The 19,555-nt window shown below is 34.2% G+C and overlaps 1 protein-coding gene across 1 annotated transcript; it reads right to left on the bottom strand.

The window, feature by feature from the left end:
• Positions 1-1,363: 1,363 nt before the first annotated feature.
• On the bottom strand, positions 1,364-18,528 carry LOC143229610 (hemocyte protein-glutamine gamma-glutamyltransferase-like). Its single transcript, XM_076462177.1, has 14 exons — positions 17,931-18,528; positions 13,001-13,192; positions 11,363-11,641; positions 11,117-11,235; positions 10,819-10,926; positions 10,205-10,382; positions 9,746-9,884; positions 8,771-8,874; positions 7,639-7,807; positions 5,614-5,711; positions 4,387-4,674; positions 2,895-3,055; positions 2,511-2,647; positions 1,364-1,946 (listed from the first exon to the last, which is right to left on the bottom strand). The coding sequence occupies exons 1-14, from the start codon at positions 18,094-18,096 to the stop codon at positions 1,778-1,780; spliced, it is 2,307 nt and encodes a 768-aa protein (XP_076318292.1). The 5' UTR covers positions 18,097-18,528; the 3' UTR covers positions 1,364-1,777.
• Between the last annotated feature and the right edge of the window lie 1,027 nt (positions 18,529-19,555).

The following is a 19,555-nucleotide window of genomic DNA, read 5'->3' on the forward strand; positions in this document are numbered from 1 at the left end:
TTCTAATTCATGTGATCACTGAGCACACTGCAGTAATGTAACTACTAAACGTAATATGAAGGAAATAAACCATCGCTGTTTAATAAAGGTATAGTAGGAATACTGAAACCACACTGGTACGACGTATCACATAATTTACCAGACTATATATTGTTGGTTAGAGAGAGAGATTGCTCTTTCATTTTCAGGAATTACAAATCAAAGGATTCCAGCGAAATGGGCTTTTCGTCGTTTTTTTAATGTCCCAAACCTTTTCGAAGTACCATAATTCGAAAACAACGCGTATGAGTTAATCATATTTTAGACAATGTAATTACAAAGCATTTGGGTGTTTTGTGTCTGACACTTCAGTACATAAGCTACTTTCAGAATATGTCCACCTTACCCTTTCTAAAGTAAGTAAACAATGACGAAAAATTATATGTGAACATCATCCAAATTGTCAAAATAATTACTTCTTGATATAACACAATGATCAGAGAACAGCGAATATTTCTATTGTTGTTGCTTTGTTTCTGGTGTTGTAAAGTTGCCAAAAGAGAGACGAGCTCCTTTTACAGCTACCACTTAGAAATCAGTTTGTTCTTTGAATTCACTTGTATAATTCATTTTCTAAAAGAAAAAAGATTAATCCCAGGAGTTAGTCCTTGAAGGCTTTTGTATTAGAAAGACAAAGATTTTGAGTTAACAATCTGAAGGTTAGATTAGTGAAAAAAACTGACAAATCCTTAAGATGTATGTAAAATGTGTTATTCGTTGTCACGGTTAGACTACTAAAGAAACTGATAAATCCTCAAGGTCTATGTGAAATGTGTTATTCGTTATCACGGCTAGACAACTAAAGAAACTGACGAATCCTCAAGATGTATGTAAAATGTGTTATTCATTGTCACGGTTAGACTACTAAAGAAACTGACAAATCCTCAAGATGTAGGCGAAATGTGTTATTCATTGTCAAATTAGACTACTAAAGAAATTGACATATCCTCAAGATGTACGCGAAATGTGTTATTCGTTGTCACGATTAGACTACTTAAGAAACTGACATATTCTCAAGATGTATGTGAAATGCGTTATTCATTGTCACGGTTAGACTACTAAAGAAACTGACATATTCTCAAGATGTATGTGAAATGCGTTATTCATTGTCACGGTTAGACTACTAAAGAAACTGACAAATCCTCAAGATGTACGCGAAATGTGTTATTCATTGTCACGATTAGACTACTAAAGAAACTGACATGTCCTCAAGATGTATGTGAAATGTGTTATTTGTTGTAATGAATTGCAGCAACAATCTTACTTATACTTGAAAAGGCTATAAACTTTATAGATTGTCATATGCTAGAACAGACAGCTAAAATATATTCTAATTGTTTATTTAACATAATAATCAGTAAACCAAGGTTTGACAGGACGGTATATATTATTCATAATTCAATAGGTTATCGTATACTACTAAAATAAATAAACAATAAATAGATAAAGAAAGAAGTTTGGAAATACTTTTTAAAACACATGGTACACGTATTGAAAACGATAGAATTAAAACACTTAGGATCAAAGTACAGACAGCAGTGCAATTGGACATCATAAACACCATAACTAATCCTTATGATAAATTTGATGAAATCAAAATAAATTTGTATTTTACGTTTTTAGAAATAATAATTGAAACAAAACTATATTCACAAATAGATATCTAATAACATGGGAATAACAACTCTGTTCAATATTATCCAATTGATTGAAATAAGTAAATTCAGCTAAATCTCCATTAAATCTCATTATCGTCCAACTCAGGTTGAGGCTTCACCTCAACTTGTTTTGATCCCATCAGTTGGATGAGCTGCCGAGAGCTGAAAGTCACACAGATCTTCCTCAAACCAGCTTTCTGAGGGACGAGTTTTTCACCGTGAGTTACAGTTTCTCCAGGACTGATATCCCTGTAATGATATTATAGTATTATAAAAAAATGACTATTGAAAATATGATCAAATATTTATGCTACAGGTTTAAAATATAATATCAAAATATTTCTATCTGTGTTTTCTTATAACAAAGCCACATCGGGCTATCTGCTGAGTTCAACGAGGGGAATCGAGCCCCTGATTTTAGCTTTGTAAATCCATAGACTTAACGCTGTACCAGCGGCGGGCGGATTTCTAGTTTCTGCGTGATTTAAAAAATTAAAGTGAGAACAAAAATTGTTTCAAAATTTGCATTTTCTATGATAGAAAACTTCAGTTTCCTGCTCTCAATTATAGTGAATAGCATATATTTTTGCTTGAGCCAATTCTACTGCATCTTGATTTATAAACGAACATGCTTGATTACCACGAATATATTACATAGATTCAGTTTCATGATACATAAATCGACAACACAAAATATTTTGAAAACTATCATACAGATGAAATATTCTAAATTAATTTCAATCAAGAACTGAATATTGTTCTGAAGGCAGGAAACACGCGTGACAATTTAATACCTGTTTATTCTTCACTCACCTGAACTTAGTGCGGTATGGACCGGTCACTCCTGACCCTTCAATACTGAAGACGCAGTCGTCCAGAATGCGTTTGAGGGGATTGGTGAAACTGATAACCAACTCGATAGGTCTTCCGACTTTCGGAGTTCCGCGAATCTAAAGGTAGAATATGGGTATTAATAAATAAAATCTTATATATGTCACATACATCAGAAGGCATTATAAATAATGTCCTTCTAATAATTTGCTCGTATTCGTTTTTATTTACCCATTTACATAACCCCCGAATTGTAAAGTTTATTTTGTATGTTTATTAGAATCATAATAATACTCTGAACACTTCATTTGAAAACTTAAAGTGTCGCCATCTTTAGTTACGTATTTAAATAATTTCATACTTTACCATAAGATCCAACTTTGGCTTGTTCAGCACAAAATCATCCTCACCAGACCAAGTTTGTTCAGTTTCCTTTACTGTCGTAAGGGCGTAGATTTTTATCATGGCATAATCCACCAGTTTATCTAGATATTCATTCGATTCCACTCCGAAAGAAATCAGTTCTTCTGTGGGTACAAACGAAAAAAAAAATTAATCGCCTGAAACACGTACACACGAATATACTTGTATATATAAGTGAACCTTTTGCCTTATTGTTTCCAATAGGAATGGTTTGTGTGAGGTACCAGTTGCTAAAATCATGACATGTTGTTTTTACCTTGCATATAAAACATTAGGAATGTCAACAAATTGCTGAGGAACGAAAACAATCTGAGTTTAGTTTCTCAATACAATTTACGTTTCTCATCAATTTCTTGACATTTCCAAGGTTTTCATGAAAGGTAGCGATAATATCTCGTGATTTTAGCGACATTTAGATCCATCTTAAGTAAAATAAAAAACCTATTTAATACTACAGGAGCGTGCAAATAATATTTTAAAAACTGGTTAAAATATCCAATGTTAAAGTTACGATTTATTTTTCTCTTTCCTGCAAAATTCAACTTAAGTAAATACCTTGTGTCTTGTACAATGTACATATATAATTAAACAAAGCTTATGCCAAACATACATTTTTAAACATGATAACAAAAGAAACAGGCACGAGCTCGTCAATAAATATTTATTTCGTAGTCTGTGTGTGTGTGTGTGTGTGTTTTTTTCTTATTGCAAAGTCACATAGGGCTATCTGCTCAGCCCACCGAGGGGAATCGAACACCTGATTTTAGCGTTGTAAATCCGGAGACATTTCGTAGTCAACAGAAGTTCTTTCGTAACATTAAAGTTACTTTTTGGCTACCAACGTCCAAACTGTTTAACGTTTGTTTGTTTTTGAATTTCGCTCAAAGCTACACGAGGACTATCTGCGCTAGCCGTTTCTTAATTTAGCTGTGTAAGACTAGAGGGAGGGCAGCTAGTCACCACCACCCACCGCCAACTCTTGGGCTACTCTTTTACCAATGAATAGTGGAATTGACCGTCACATTATAACGCCCCCATGGCTGAAAGGACGGACATGTTTGGTGTGACAATAATTATTTAATATTTGGGTTGGAGCAGCTTTATATAGATTTTATCTGAGACAACATTCCAGCAATGAATTAAAAACTAAAATACCAACTTACTGATATTTTGATAACTATTTGATACTTCTGAGTAAAGATTGACAAATGTGATGGAAAGCTGTGCAGGAAATATGAAATAATTATTAAAGTGCAAATAAATATTCAAATGTTTTCAGAAACTTGTATAAGGTTATTCTTTAAATTAGTCGAAATGAAGCTTACATGATCTTATTACACAGACGAGCAACAACTAAATTAAGAAATATGTTAAAGTAGTTGATATTTAGAGTCTTTCCGAAATCCATATGAGCTGATTTGTGAGGTAAGCCTACCTTGCTGGGGCTGAAGCGTGAGTTTATCGTTTTTCCGTTTGAGTTTTTTGGCTGTGATTCCGTTGTAGTAAACGGTGTTTGCTGACAACACGGCTGACACTTTCCTGGGTTCGCTGCTCAGGTTCCTAATCTTTAACCTTACACGAAAGGGCTGTCCAATCATTACTTGCTCAGTCTCCAAGATCTCAAAATGAACATCTTCTTTGTGACGAAGACGTAGGTCGAATCTATGGCTCAGGGTAGCATTTCTGGTGGCGTTTCGTACAGATATTCTTTCTTCTTCAGTCCCTGAGCGAAACAAATTAAACATCCATTTATATGGAGGTATATACGATATCTATTGATTTGAACTGATGTTACCTTTGTCACGATATTTTTCTACTGAAATAGGCATTTCAAAATACTTTTGCGCAATGCCAAAACACATTAATTTCGTATAAAATCAATTCATGTGTGGGTTGTTACTTCATGAGCAAAGTTACACTGTATCTTTAATAATTATTGTCTCTGCGACATTTTGACTTCGAAAACCTAGAAGTGAATTAATAATTTTATATAAAGCATTAAGAACCTTGTTTGAATTTCGCACAAAGCTACACGAGCGTAATCTGCCCTAGCCGTCCCTAATTTAGCGGTGTAAGTCTATTGAGAAAAAGGGAGCTAGGTATCAACACCCACTGTAAACTCTTGGGCTACTCTATTACTAACGCCCCCCATAATTGAAAGGACGAGCATGTTTGATACGACGGGGATTCGAACCCGCGACCCTCAGATTATGATTCGAGCGCTGTAACCATCAGACCTACATTAAGAAGCAGTCATTTGATTTGGAAACCACATTACCTCAGTTCATTTTAGGCCCGGAATGGCCAAGCGTGTTAAGGCGTGCAACTCGTATTCTGAGGGTCGCGGGTTCGCATCCCCGTCGCGCCAAACATGCTCGCCCTTTCAGCCGTGGGGGCGTTATAATGTGGCGATCAATCCCACTATTCGTTGGTAAAAGAGTAGCCCAAAAGTTGGCGGTGTGTGGTGATGACTAGCTGCCTTCCCTCTAGTCTTACACTGCTAAATTAGGGACAGCTAGCACAGATAGCCTTCGAGTAGCTTTGTGCAAAATTCAAAAACAAACAAACAAACCTCAGTTCATCAAGGCCTGTTTAATATAAATATTAAAAATTGTCATTTTGTATATCCGTATAGAAAAAAACACACACACGTTTTTCTCACCTTCTTTGTTCTTGTACTCGTACGTAATATCTTGTGCATCATTTATACCAAAATCGTCGTCCACACCAACTTTCTTTGTAAGTATAAGACGTCCTACACTGCAAGGTTGGAAAACGGAAGAATAGTGAGTTATCGAAGTGAACTTGGTGATATAAGTCTGACAAAAAATACGTTTGAAGGTTTACTTTAAATATGTGTTTAAAACACGTGTAACGAAGTAGAGAGTGATATAATATATAATGTTTTATAGTAAATTACACGAAACTGACATAAATAATATTATTACCAAAACCGAAGATACTGATGTCAGTTTACTTTAGATGTTATTAATTTTCAATCAGTATGGCGCCTCATTTTCATCACGTACACTAGTTTATGTTGAAAGTAAAACTTAACAACATTCCATTAATTAATATTCATTAGAGTTCTTATTTTAAATTATAATCATGTGTGGAAGTATAGAAAAAAACAAACAGAAAATATTACAATAATTTATTATAAGTTATGTAAATTAAATTATGTATACTTCACACTTGTACCTGTGTCGTGAATGGTTTGTTTGTTTCCGAATTTCGCGCAAAGCTACACAAGGGCTACCTGCGCTAGCCGTCCCTAATTTAGCAGTGTAAGACTAGAGACAAGGCAGCTAGTCATCACTAATCACCGTCAATTCTTGGGCTACTCTTTTACTAACGAATAGTGGGAGTTACCGTACACATTATAATACTCCCACGGCTGAAGGGGCGAACATGTTTGATGCGACGGGGATTCGAACCCGCCACCCATCAGATTATAAGTCGAGCGCCCGAACCACCTGACCATACTGAATGGCATTAAGGATTAGACTCATATGTTAGTACAGGTAATTAATGAAATTGTAACAAATGAATTAGTCAACTCTGGTTTCAGGAATAAGTTTGTACTTATAACATTCGAGTTCTGAAGACAAGCAAATATTCGCGGACGATTGTGGGCACTTTGAAATTACATACAGCTGTTTAAAAGCTTTCCAATTATTAAAACAGCTTATGTACATTCGAATTATGTGTATTTAATACAATATAATCATGTAATTTTTTTCCAATTCAATCAGTAGCTTTATCATAGATCAAAAGTGAACTTGGTTCTATTAACACAGATTGTTTGATGCCTAAGTATGACTCTGCAAGGCTTAACTCTGGATTTTTGTTACGGTTTTTGGCTTATCCTGGATTCCTCTTAACGAATGCCTCCCATCTAATTTCATGCTTACCTCTGTACTTATGTCTTTCCTATCAAGTATTGTTGTGTGATTTAAAGCGCCCTCTGTGTCTGATGTCTAGGTATGGCTCTGCAAGCCTTAACTCTGGCTTTCTGTTACTTTTTCTTGGCATAACTAAGATTCCTCTGAAGGACTGCCTCCCATTAATGATTTAGCATAGACGAAAAAAAGTGCTTATTAATGCGAAGTTAGTTCCCTTGTACTCGCAATAAACTCGTGTGTACATGGATCCATGTGGTCCTATATGGTGTAGGACTCTCTTTAGGCCGACCCCAGCTAAACTTTCACATTTCTTGGAGTTCGGCTATCATGCACATAAAATATTTTAAATTTAACTATTTTAACTCCCACTATGAGAAATGTAACATGTTTCTGTAAATCATAAAACATTTTATTTTGCTACATTTCGGTTATAATTAACAAAATAAAAACATATGCAGAGACGGGAACTGAGCAATTAACTCTAAAAACTTTCTTTACATTTTCATTCGGCAAAAGATCTGTCAGTTTAACCTGTTCAGTGCCGTAGAAGAGATAACTCGTTCAAGCCGATCGGTAACACAGTGCCACGGACGAGTTATTTCGTTCTCAATAATACCTAACTTCAACGCTAGATGTCAGAACCATACATGCATTTGACCTACTTACAAATTGTTTCACTTTCGATTCAAAATGGCGTCACGAAAAAGTTACAAAATGAAGAAGCATTAGAGTTGTATTGTAGCAGCTGAAATACTTGGCAGTCAACAGTTTAAGCTACTTACTGAGAAGTATCTGTCTTCAATCTCTTCCAGCCGTTTTCTGATTTTCTGTCTTTCTGCCAGTACACAATATCTGCATTAACTTCAGCATAGACGAACGGGGTATCGTACATATATCCAGTTTCTCCTCTTTTAACAGCCACCAAAGAAGTAGGGCCTAACTGGTAGATACCTGTTTAAAGACATTAAGACATACGTCATCTTTCAGTTTAAAAAACTTTGAATGATACTGTGAAGTAAAGTTTCACATTAAAATTCTTGTTGTTTTTTTTCAATCAAGAACCGAGTATTTACAAAAATGAACCAATGAGAATAGTTTATGGAGATCTGAATATAAGTGTTGAGTATTAACGGAAGATACATTCGTGTTCAACAGTTTTAAATCTTGTTCTCTTCATATTGAGCTACTAAAAAGTAAAGCTTTCTGGTGTTTTAGAGAATTCCGCCAAAAACTGCTCATTTTTAGAAGAGAATTCATAGTAAATAATTGGGTAATTTTGTCAGTTTACTGAACCACAGGTGCTAGATTTACGACAATAAAAATAAGCACTAATAATTTGTCGAGTAATTTCTAACAACTTTTATACGATGTCCCCATACAATATTTTTTTTGTCTTTTAACCTAAAATGTATAATGAATTTAATTGTTTTATTATGAATTATAATATTTTCAGTGAATCTAAAGAAATACGAAATACTTAATATAAACACATAACATTTATATATTTTAATGTCCCTATACTATCATTCATCGGACACAATGTAAGTAAATACTCTACTTAGTTATTAGTAATTAAACATAAAATACTAAACGAGCTAGTTATCAAAAAAAAAGTCGAAATTAACTTCATGCCCTTAATCTGATTTCGAATTTCCACACATTTGAAATTCTTAGAAGCTTCAAGTCCTTACGTCATTATGTCTGCTTGAACAAAGAACAAATAATTTTAAAATGTGGTCACAAGGTAGCAGTGTAACATCCCAATTTTTAATTTATTAATATTATTATCGTACACAACAAAAAATAAACAGAAAAACTGACTTTATAATATTTCTATTGAAATGTTTCATTTTCTTTACAAAAAATATTTCGGTACGCTAGAAGAACAAATTGAAATACAATATGGAGTGTTACCTTCACTAGTTTCCTGTGGTGTGGAATCAATTATCTGCCATCCCCCGTAGCCTGTAGGCAGATCAGGTCGTGCCATCCAACATTCATTCCATACATGGAAATTCCTATGATAATAATTGGCTATATGTTATAAATTGTTCACTTCTTAATTCATCAAACATATAGGGTTAAGAAAACCAGAAAATAAATGTAATACCCCTAGCGATTTCGGAATTATACCATTTTTTTCTCTACTGGTGTGTGTCACCCAGTGGCTCAGCGGTATGTCTGCGGACTTGCAACGCTAAAAACCGGCTTTCGATACCCGTGGTGGGCAGAGCACAGATAGCCCACTGTGTAGCTTTATGCTTAATTCAATAACAACAACAACTCTTCTGCTGTGAAGTGATTAAAAGCTAACAAAACATTAAATATTTAAGATAATTAAAAATTTTATGGTAACTAAGTTCTTAAAGATTGCGTTAATTTATTTCTAATGAAAAAGTAGATATAATATTGATATTTCGAACATTGTTTATAATTAAGTGCTGTTACTTTATCGCATACCCAGTAGCAGGCAAAACGTGGCGTTTGAAATTAAGTTATAATAGAGCCTGTAACACAATACCGGCCATTAAGTAAAGAATGGTTTAAAACGTACTAAATCTTTAGAATCACCTTGTTTGAACGTTACAGAGAATGATTTATCAACATATATAAACGAACTTCGTATATCTTTATTCTAAATAGCGAAAACAATTATTAGTAAAGAATTATGATTATTCTTAAGGCCCAGTACACAGCTAGAATATTTTCTTATATACTACTTTAGAAGAGTTTATGATACATGTTTTCTTGAATGTTTCACAACAAAGTTGGAATAACATTCAACTCTAAAGGGTTGTTGATTAATACAATGTATATGCTCTTCCATACCAAAGCAGTGTTGTAAATTGAGAAAGAAGGATAATTTATAAGAAAACAATAACAAAATACCAGATCGAGTCATTCGTTCCTCCAGAGATTTCTTCCCCATCTTTGTTAAACAGTCTGTCAATGGTTAATGTAGCGTCTGAATCGTGAGCTGACACGAAGGTCGACACTGGCCTACATGGAAGCCCCAAAGCTCGACAAACTACAGAGATAAAATCAAAAATTCGATGCAAAGTTTAAATTATAACTGCTTAATAGTTTCTAAAGTTGTTTATGTTGTACAATAAAAATTAAACTTTTTACGTACAATAAATACGCTAATAATCTCAGTTTTTCTTTTATATTACCTTTCAACATTCTGTATCATTGACACGTAAATAACGTAACCTATCAAACAAATATTTTATGATTAGTGGACAATTGCTTAAAGGAAAATTAAGAATTTCAATTTCTTAAGACAATTATTCAGTTATGGGTTGACATTACGCAATAATAATAACAATAATGACAAATTACACTCACCGGTATTGCATACACCAGCGAAAACCCAACATTGTCCATATTTTACAGAAACTCCTTCAGTTTTCATGTACTCTTCCAAAATAGCAGAGCTCCCAGTCCACTTCCAGGGGGCGACACCGTCATCGTAGGGTTCATGCCATCTACCTACCACTACACCTTTGTCATTCAGGTCATTTACCTTTTATATAAATAAAACAAACAAGAATATTTTGTTACAAGCTAATGAAATTACTACAGGGAAAATTTATAGTTTTTCATAGTAAGAACACATCAAACTTTAGATGTAATTATTATTATTGCACTAGAAGAAATTCAAAACAAGTGAAGGTAATTGATATCAACATGAGGTTCGCACGATGAGATTTGTGTTTCAAAATTGATAACGATTTTTTTTAAAGCTGTTTGAAATGCAATAATTACAAGTTGTTTGCTGAAACCTGTTATACCTTACAGAATACATTCTATTGAACAAATAGGAAATCTTCATGCTATTGTCATGTATAGTATATTAGAATAAATAAATGTAACACGTTAGAAATGTTTGACATCTTAAATGATATTTGCTAAACATAAGCAACCAGTTTCTACTGAGGGTTTTCTAATAGAAATCTTACCATTGCGGATACTGCACGGGCTACCTTGATTGGGTTAGATCTGGCGCTGTATTTAAGACCAGAACGTTCCAACAGAAACATACAAGCCGGCAGGACCGAGTCTTTGAACTAAAAGACAAAATAACATTCATGAATTCCTCATTGTGCCAATTTAATTATTCACTGGATTTGCCTCTTAGTTGGACTCGCAATATAAACACAACATGTTTTGGAAATGAATAAAAATCTGTATTCGAGACTCATTAAAAAACAAGAAGAGAAATACAGTTGTCATATTATTAGAAATGCAGTACAATACCTGTCCAAAAATCCACTGTCGACCTGTTGGGTAGTGAAATGATCCAACATAAATCTTTCCCACATCATTCAAAACGTATTCTCGCTTCAATTTGTCATCCTGCATGTAGACAGCGTCATCTGTTGACGACAAAAGAAAGCAATAGAGAAATGTTAGATTTCAGGCATTTTTATTTTTAATTCGATTATAAACCTCAATGTAACTGACTGGAAAATTATTTAAGACAAAAATATATTTTCATCCTACCTTTGTTCCATGGATTGAACAAAATATATATGTTCTCCTTGCATTTATACGTTTTTGAGGACGAGACTGGTTGACTGTCACTTGATCTCAACAGCGAAATGACTTTCATCTTCCAAATGCCAATTCCCACAGATACGGGAATATGCACCTGAACAGTGACCTGGGAACGATTATAGCTATGTAGTCGGACGTCCCACTGAGTATTGTCTTCTTTGAAACTGTCATTGCTTTTGATGGGTAATACAACTAATGTTCCTTTAGCAACTTGAGGATTTGAACCTAAAGAACATTAAAATGAATAATGAATGCACTAATGTTTCTGTCAAGATATACTTAAAGTTTTGATATTATATAAAAATCGTAAATTACACTAGAAAAAAAAGACGAAAAGTGATTATTAAAGATATTGTAAACATATCACACACATCTGAAGACGCTTGGAAAACACCCTGGACTGAAGAAGGCCACCTAGGATTTAAGACGTTACGACTATCTCATGTAGCCCTCCAGGGGTGGCACTGCGGAAACAAATCTCGATACGCATGGTAGTTTCGTGCCTAACTCTTCAAACAAAAAATCTATGTCGACTATTCTTACCATAGGGGAAGTAATCAGTGGTTAACCCTCATTGAAATTCATACACCGGCCAGAAGTTTATCAGCTATTAGTTTACAGTCAAGGTGTTATATTTAAACATATGTAAATAATTTAAGAAGAAAGTAGTATAGGATTGTCAAACAATTCTAAAGAGTGAAAGAAAAGCAGCCAGGATCAAACATGTCGTTAAAAAACATCACTGACGACCCATGTATGACAAAATTGTATAAAAGTTTTCTTTATGGTTTGTTTTTTTTAATTTTGCGCAAAGCTACACAAAGACTATCTGCGCTAGCCGTCCTTAATTTATACGTGAAAGATTAGAGGGAAAGCAGATAGTCATTACCACCCACCGCCAACTCTTGAGTTACTCTTTTACCAACGAATGGTGAGATTGACCGGTTGAAAGAGCGAACATCTTTGATGGGACGAAGATTCAAACCTGCAACCCTCAAATTGTTTGTTGCCAGATATTCGCGTAAATCTAGAGAAGAGATATTTTGCGTTAGTCGTCTTTAGAATTGACTACAAGAAATGCAACTGGTCAACAACACCCACCACCAACTCATGGACTATCCTTATTTGACATAATAGGGGGATTTGACTGTCATCCTGATAACACACCTTTCGGCTCCAAAGTGCGCCATGCGATTATCTTCAACCACTAAGCCACTCCTCCATTTCTATTAGATCCAACACATTAAAAGCATATGGTTAAAATAAAATATGTTTGTGTTCCATACTTGACTCAACAAGCGAAGTTTCCTTCAGCTGGTCGTATTATATATTTATGTAATATCACAAGGTAAAGAAGTTAAGTAACAGTATTCAGTGGTATTCTTCAGGTATAATGATGTCAAATTTCAAATTTTGAAATAGTATTCTGGTATTTTTGTATTTTGAGTATTTAAAGATTACGTGTTAACACAGAACATCAAAACAGATCTGGTGGAATGAAAATAGTAGAATGTTACAGATAATCAAGTAAATGGTTAATAATTGACAAGGTATTTATTCCACTTGTTTTTGATTTTTACTCACCAAATGTCATTTCCAATTTGAGCTGGTCTTTCTTTGGGTCATAGTTTCGGTTAAACTGAAAAGTGGCGAAGAAGGACAGACCACGTCGAAGAATCAGGGCTGGGTTAGAACTTTCTACGAGTTCATACATTTGAGTGTTGTGTTTACGAGCACTGTCTCGTGGTGAGAAGTCCACACTGTTTACTTGTATAGCTGTTCATTTCAAGGATATAGGAAAAACAAAAATTAGTAATTAATTAATAATTTAATGTCATAAATAAATGTCCCGTTAAAAGATAAAAAAAACTGAAGAAGTTCCACCACTGTTGAAGTAAAACTTCAGACATCAAATAATTTCTTATAATTTATAAAATTATTCAAAGTTTTAAATAGAGAGTTTTACGTTTGAAAACTGGAGATTAAAAAGTTATGTCGAAACACAATTACGTTTTGGCAAATAAATATGTGTTTCTAATGAATTAATGACAAAATAACACAAGACGAAAATGTCTCAGTCAAGTATTTGTATTTTTTTATTGTGGCAAAGCTACTATAAGCATCTGCCACCAACCCTATTTTTAAACTGCTGGCCAGAAGGAAATCAGCCAGTGAACATTACCTTACACGCCACCATCCATGGTAAAATACTGACTGTTATCCATATAATGTATCAATAACTTAAAATGCGGTAACATGTTGTGGTAGCGAAAGAATTGAAGCACTCTAGGACAAATTTACAACCGACACAGTTAGAAAGCCATATTGACTAGTTTATCTTAAACAAAAAATATTCACCATTTACCCCGATATTTGTTTATTTGTTTCTTGTTAAGTACACATTCACAAAATGTCATATCTGTGTTTTTCTAACTGCGGGTATAGAAACCCAATTTTTATCGTTTTTAGCCCATAGACTTACTGTTGAACTACCGAGATGTTACTCCTTCTAATTCCACCCAACATGAACTTACATTTATAATTGTTTAATTAGATAAAAACAAATAAAATAATAAATGTTTGTTTGGTTTTTTTTTAATTTCGCGCAAAGCTACACGAGAGCTGTCAGCCCTAGCCGTCCCTAATTTAGCAGTGTAAAACTAGAGTGAAGGCAGCTAGTCATCACCACCCACCACCAACTCTTGAGCTACTCTTTTTAACAATGAATAGTGGGATTCACCGTCGCATTATAACGCCCTCACGGCTGAAAGGGAGAGCATGTTTGGTGGGACTCGAACCATAATTCATAATCGATTCGGATTATGAATCGAGAGCCTTAATTGCCTGGCCATACCGGGCCAAAATTTGAAGTGTAAATAATCTTTGGTAGTTATTATTTATACAATACTCTATGTAGTTTCTTAATTATATCATTTTGTTTATTTATACAATACTCTATGTAGTTTCTTAATTATATCATTTTGTTTATTTATACAATACTCTATGTAGTTTCTTAATTATATCATTTTGTTTATCACCTACCCTCGCCGACTCGAGAAATTCCTGTGACTACAAAGCTATAAAGAATTTAATAACCTCTTACGAGAAGCCAACGGCCTGGCATGGCCAGGTGGATTGAGGCGTGCGACTCGTAATCTGAGGGTCGCGGGTTTGAATCCTCGTCGTACCAAGCATGCTTGCCGTGTGTGCGTTATAATGTGACGGTGAATCCCACTTTTTGTTAGTAAAAGAGTAGCCCAAGAGTTGGCGGTGGGTGGTGATGACTAGCTAGCTGCTTTCTCTCAACAAACAAACAAACAAACAAACGAGAAGCCAGAATTGAAAAGATTAGATAAAATTACAAAGAAATAAAATACTTTTCATAAAGTTACGTATTATGTGCAGTAACATAAAAAATTCATAAGATTAATTCATTGTAATACAACGTCAAGTGAGGACATAAAACAAATAATTCACTTAACCTATTATAAAGCACCTTGAAATTAGTTGCTTATTATTATAATCACATGCAAAATGATAAATAATGACACACATTTCTTTGCCAAGCAGGGAAGATACACAATAAAAACGATATTATAACAATAATAAATGTGTATGTGTTTTTCTGATATATGATTGCTAATTTACTATTGTTAATTTAAATCACATCCCACACGTATTAATACTACAAATGTTAAGCCTGTTCAGTTAGTGTTCTACATACTCAAACTTGCCGCCCAGTAAGTGATTGATATAAATAAAGTTTGGACCGAGACCTTGTGCGTTGTCGCTGTAAGTCTAGTATCGAGCGAAAGTTCTCGCTGACAGTGGTTTGTACTAAACAAGATACTGTTTTGGTTTGGTTTGAATTTCGCGCAAAGCTACTTAAGGTCTATCTGCACTATCCGTCCCTAATTTAGCAGTGTAAGACTAGAGGGAAGGCAGCTAGTTATCACCACCCACCGCCAACTTTTGGGATACTCTTTTACCAACGAATAGTGGGATTGATCGTAATATTATAACGCCCACCACGACTGAAAGGGCGAACATGTTTGGTATGACGGGGATTCGAACCCACGATCCGCAGGTTACGAGTTGAGTGTCTTAACCACCTGACCATGCCGGGCCAAAGATACAGTTGAAATAAGTTTATCAAAAAAATGATATGACTTAAATTATTATTGAGACGAAATACTTTTCACGTATTCGTACTGAATTACAAGTTACATCAGATAAGTTGATTTACACCTTAACTTTATAACAATGCTACACTGGATCATCAAGTAGTGGAGAGATGGGCTAAAAAGAACAATAAAATAATGCCCAACCAATCCAGAATTTTAGGCCCAGTTAAATGGCGAATTCATTGTGAAGTTTCTATATTTCACCTGGTAGTAAAAAAAAATCAAAGGTCTGGGGAATTAAAATTATAAAATGTACTTTTTCTTACAGTTTATTAGTAGTTTCGTTCAATGTCAACGTTAGTATTCTCCTGTATAATATAAATGCATTTTATATGACAGAAAATGCATCATTTTGTTGTTTATTTGTTTTTGAATTTCGCGCAAAGCTATACGAGGGCTATCTTCGCTAGCTGTCCCTAATTTAGCAGTGTAAGACTAGAGGAAAGGCAGCTAGTCATCACCACACACAGCCAATTCTTGGGCTACTCTTTTTACCAACGAATAGTGGGATTGATCGTCGCATTATAACGCCTCCACGGCTAAAATGGCGAGCACGTTTGGCGCGACGGGGATAAGAACCCGCGACCCTGAGATCACGAGTCGCAAGCCTTAACCCACCTGGCCATGCCGGGCTTCGCATCACTTTATTGCCTGTGTGTTGTCCGAACTTGTTTTGTTTATTCTACAAAATTACATAACTGGGAGATGGCATGTGCATTTTAACATACCGGACGCAGAAGAAGAGCACAAAAAGAATTTGACATTAAAAATATAGTTTTGTATTTTTACAGATATAATAATCATTTCTCCAGACAGACACATGTTTCTCTTCGGATATCCTGAACTCGTAGTGACATCACAACTTCCGTTTTTCACAATTATCTTCTTAGAACAATCATTTCACTAGTTGCACTACCTGATCTTTCCATGAATAAACAGGTGGTCGTTATTATATTGTCAAACATTGTAAAAAAACAGTTATAACCTAAGGAAGTCGGTTAATATTTTTGTTGCCAGGTTCTGGACTAATTGGTGAAATGTTATTTTGAAGAAGTAAAATTCCTCTAAATATCAAGCTGGTAATCAGAATGTTTAATTACTTCTGAATTCAAGACATTACGTATTGTATTTTCAAATCAAACACTATTGTCATTATAAACAGAATTTGTTCAGAAAAGTATAAAAACTTGAAACTGGAACACAGCAATTACTATAAAAAAATATCTAGTTTCACAAATACTAGAACAATGAAACTAGAGAAACAAACCATTCAGAATATACAATTTTTCATGAACAGATATAAAACATATATTGTTTTTAAAATGGGCTTTTGTCTTCCTCGTTTTTGAAATAAATTTTTAACGACATATTTTACTGTTTTGCTTTTATGATATTGTACAGATGGCGCAGTTTTTCTTTTAGGTAATCGTTTTGCTGTTACATGAAAAATATGTTTGACCTTTGGATGTAAAATCCATTGTAGCAATATCGTGAACTTATAGTCTCTCTATAGGAAAATTCCTAGTCACTAGACTCCATCTAGCTCTGGGAATAGCACATTAGAACTGAAAAGCGTGAAAAGATGGGAGGTTGGTGAAGATTTCAGCAACACTTTCATAATTATATTCGGTGTATGTGAACACTGAGAGATAACGCCTGGTAATGGCTAATGAGTTTCTAAAATTGTCATCAGGAAGAACTGGTAGATAGTCTTTGGGTTCAGCAAAGTTATTAATTTGGGTTACCGTCGGTCCATAAAGGAATTGTAGATCTTTTAATGTAAACTTAGGTAGTGTGAGTGAATCAGCACAGATACTGAAACGTAGTCGCAAAATATGAAAACACATCGGGTAAATAGTTCCTGTCCCTAAGCAGTTTTTCAATAACGTCCGAAATGTTACTTAAATCTAGATCAAAATAATGTTACAACTTATTCATTTTAATCTGCACCTAACGTAAATACAACTGTTACCAATGTAATATACTTTTTTATTACATTCAAAATCAGACTTTTAAAAATTCCCCAAACTGTCGAACTTTAGTTGGACTTTTTACGGAAATTTTATGCTCTGCAACGCTACATCACATAGAGAACAACAAATTAAAACTAACTCTTTCCCTTAACATAACAGAAACTCGAGACTCAAATTCTATGCATCACAAAAGTTAAGCAAGCTCAGTACATGCATAAATATTTAGTATATTCACTTTGTAGTAGAAACGTTATCACTAGTCGAGCTAGTGCCACCAGTATCTTCATAAACAGAAAGAATAACTAATTTATAAAGCAATTAACAGGGATATTAATATTACCATGAATATTTAATTACCCTTTTCAAGGCCATTAACATCTCTTCGACTTTCATACTCTTCCTTCATCTCTCTAAGAAGATCTCGTAAATAGCTGTTGTAGTCGTTTAGGCCATAACTGTCATCGCTAGAAACAGTGTTATTAACCAAGTCCAACAGTGGAAACCTTCCTTCTAAGTCGTTCATATTTTCATCTAAACGTACCAATTTCTAAAACCAACTGAAATTGTTCTTACTTTTGTATAGCTTATCAAGAAAGGATTAACTTTTTTATTAAAAAAGAAACGTTATATTAAATGTTAAGTATAAGATCTCGTGCATATAAATTACCAATATATTTTCAATAGTTGTATCACAGTACGCTCTGGTGTTTTTAGAGAAACAGCAACACATCTTCTATATATATAGGAACTTATAAACCAAATCTTTCTGGAAATCCTTAAGAAATCCTAGCTTCTCAAAAGAACAAAGGGAAAAAACATTTTTTTAGAAGCAGTAAAAGAAATTCAATCGATTAAAGAGAAAAAAGGAATATCCCAAAGTGATTTTTGCAAAACTGCCCACACTTGAACGTAATGTAAATACAAGTTTGTTTATAGCTCAACTTTTATTATGACTAATGCATTTACCATGTCGTAAAACAAGTGTGTATGAAGAGAAGGAAATGACGCCTTCACGAATAACTGGATGTCTTAGTGATCAGTACTATGAAACGTATGACGTAAAAGATCCACCAATGGTTACCATCCGAACTGAAAGGAGTGCTGTAGTACATGATAGAAAACCAATTACATTCTATGAATTTATTAAATTCTAGTAACGAAGGTAAAGTACTTCTAATAATATATCGCATGTAATCCAAAAATAACAGATCTGAAGGATATTAGCAATTAAGTATTATAAAATGTTTACAATCAATTACATTACACGTCGAAAAAATAAAAATATAAGCAATATAATTCAGTTTTAAATTGTTTGTAATCAGTTAAACTAGAGCTATAATAGATACAAATTGATGATTAACATCTACTTTTATAATTGTTAAGAATCAGTGATATAGATACGAAATATGCCAGGGCGACTATTCTATTGCATTTTCTAATTTTTTATAAAGGATTGACTACTTCATTTTAAAACAGTTTTAAAGCCACAACAAGTCGTTACAGCCATCGTCAGGTATGGCCATAGTTTGTCTAACGGGTGTGCATCTTGACAAAAACCCTGCAGTGTAGTATCCAATTCATGAGGATCTGTCGTAAGGTTGTCATGTAAAAGGCATACCACTTCTCCTTGCAGACTTTTCAGCATCCGTTTCAACAACTCGAAGGCGCAGAACTACAAAGGTTTGATTGGCGAACCTTCGTACCATCTGCTTGCCTTACATGCCGTTTGAACGGAAGGTATAACTCAAAACTTTATCTTGTTAAATCCATATTTTATTGGCCTCGTTTTAAGACGGAGACTCTTCTTGATTGTGTTGTGAAGTCTTTATTGAAGCAGGTGAACAGTTTTTGCGACTGATCTATGTGTTCGTGAATTCTTACTTGTTACGAAGTACCGAACTTTGCTTATCACTCTAGAGTGCCGTTTGTTGCCTGATTCTATCTGAATGATTCTGGTGCCCCAAGCTGATTCATATTTCTTT

The sequence above is a fragment of the Tachypleus tridentatus genome, chromosome 10 (genome assembly GCF_004210375.1).
Source record: "Tachypleus tridentatus isolate NWPU-2018 chromosome 10, ASM421037v1, whole genome shotgun sequence".
NCBI classification, from domain to species: domain Eukaryota; kingdom Metazoa; phylum Arthropoda; class Merostomata; order Xiphosura; family Limulidae; genus Tachypleus; species Tachypleus tridentatus.

What these genes read in the sequence shown, in the direction of transcription:
- LOC143229610 (XM_076462177.1), bottom strand. Translation starts at nt 18,096, where the DNA reads ATGAACGACTTAGAAGGAAGGTTTCCACTGTTGGACTTGGTTAATAAC. An exon ending in CGCTGGTGTATGCAATACCG is followed by an intron (nt 9,885 to 10,204) that starts GTGAGTGTAATT and finishes TTATCTCTGTAG; the next exon opens with TTTGTCGAGCTTTGGGGCTT. An exon ending in CGAGTACAAGAACAAAGAAG is followed by an intron (nt 4,675 to 5,613) that starts GTGAGAAAAACG and finishes TGTTTCGCTCAG; the next exon opens with GGACTGAAGAAGAAAGAATA.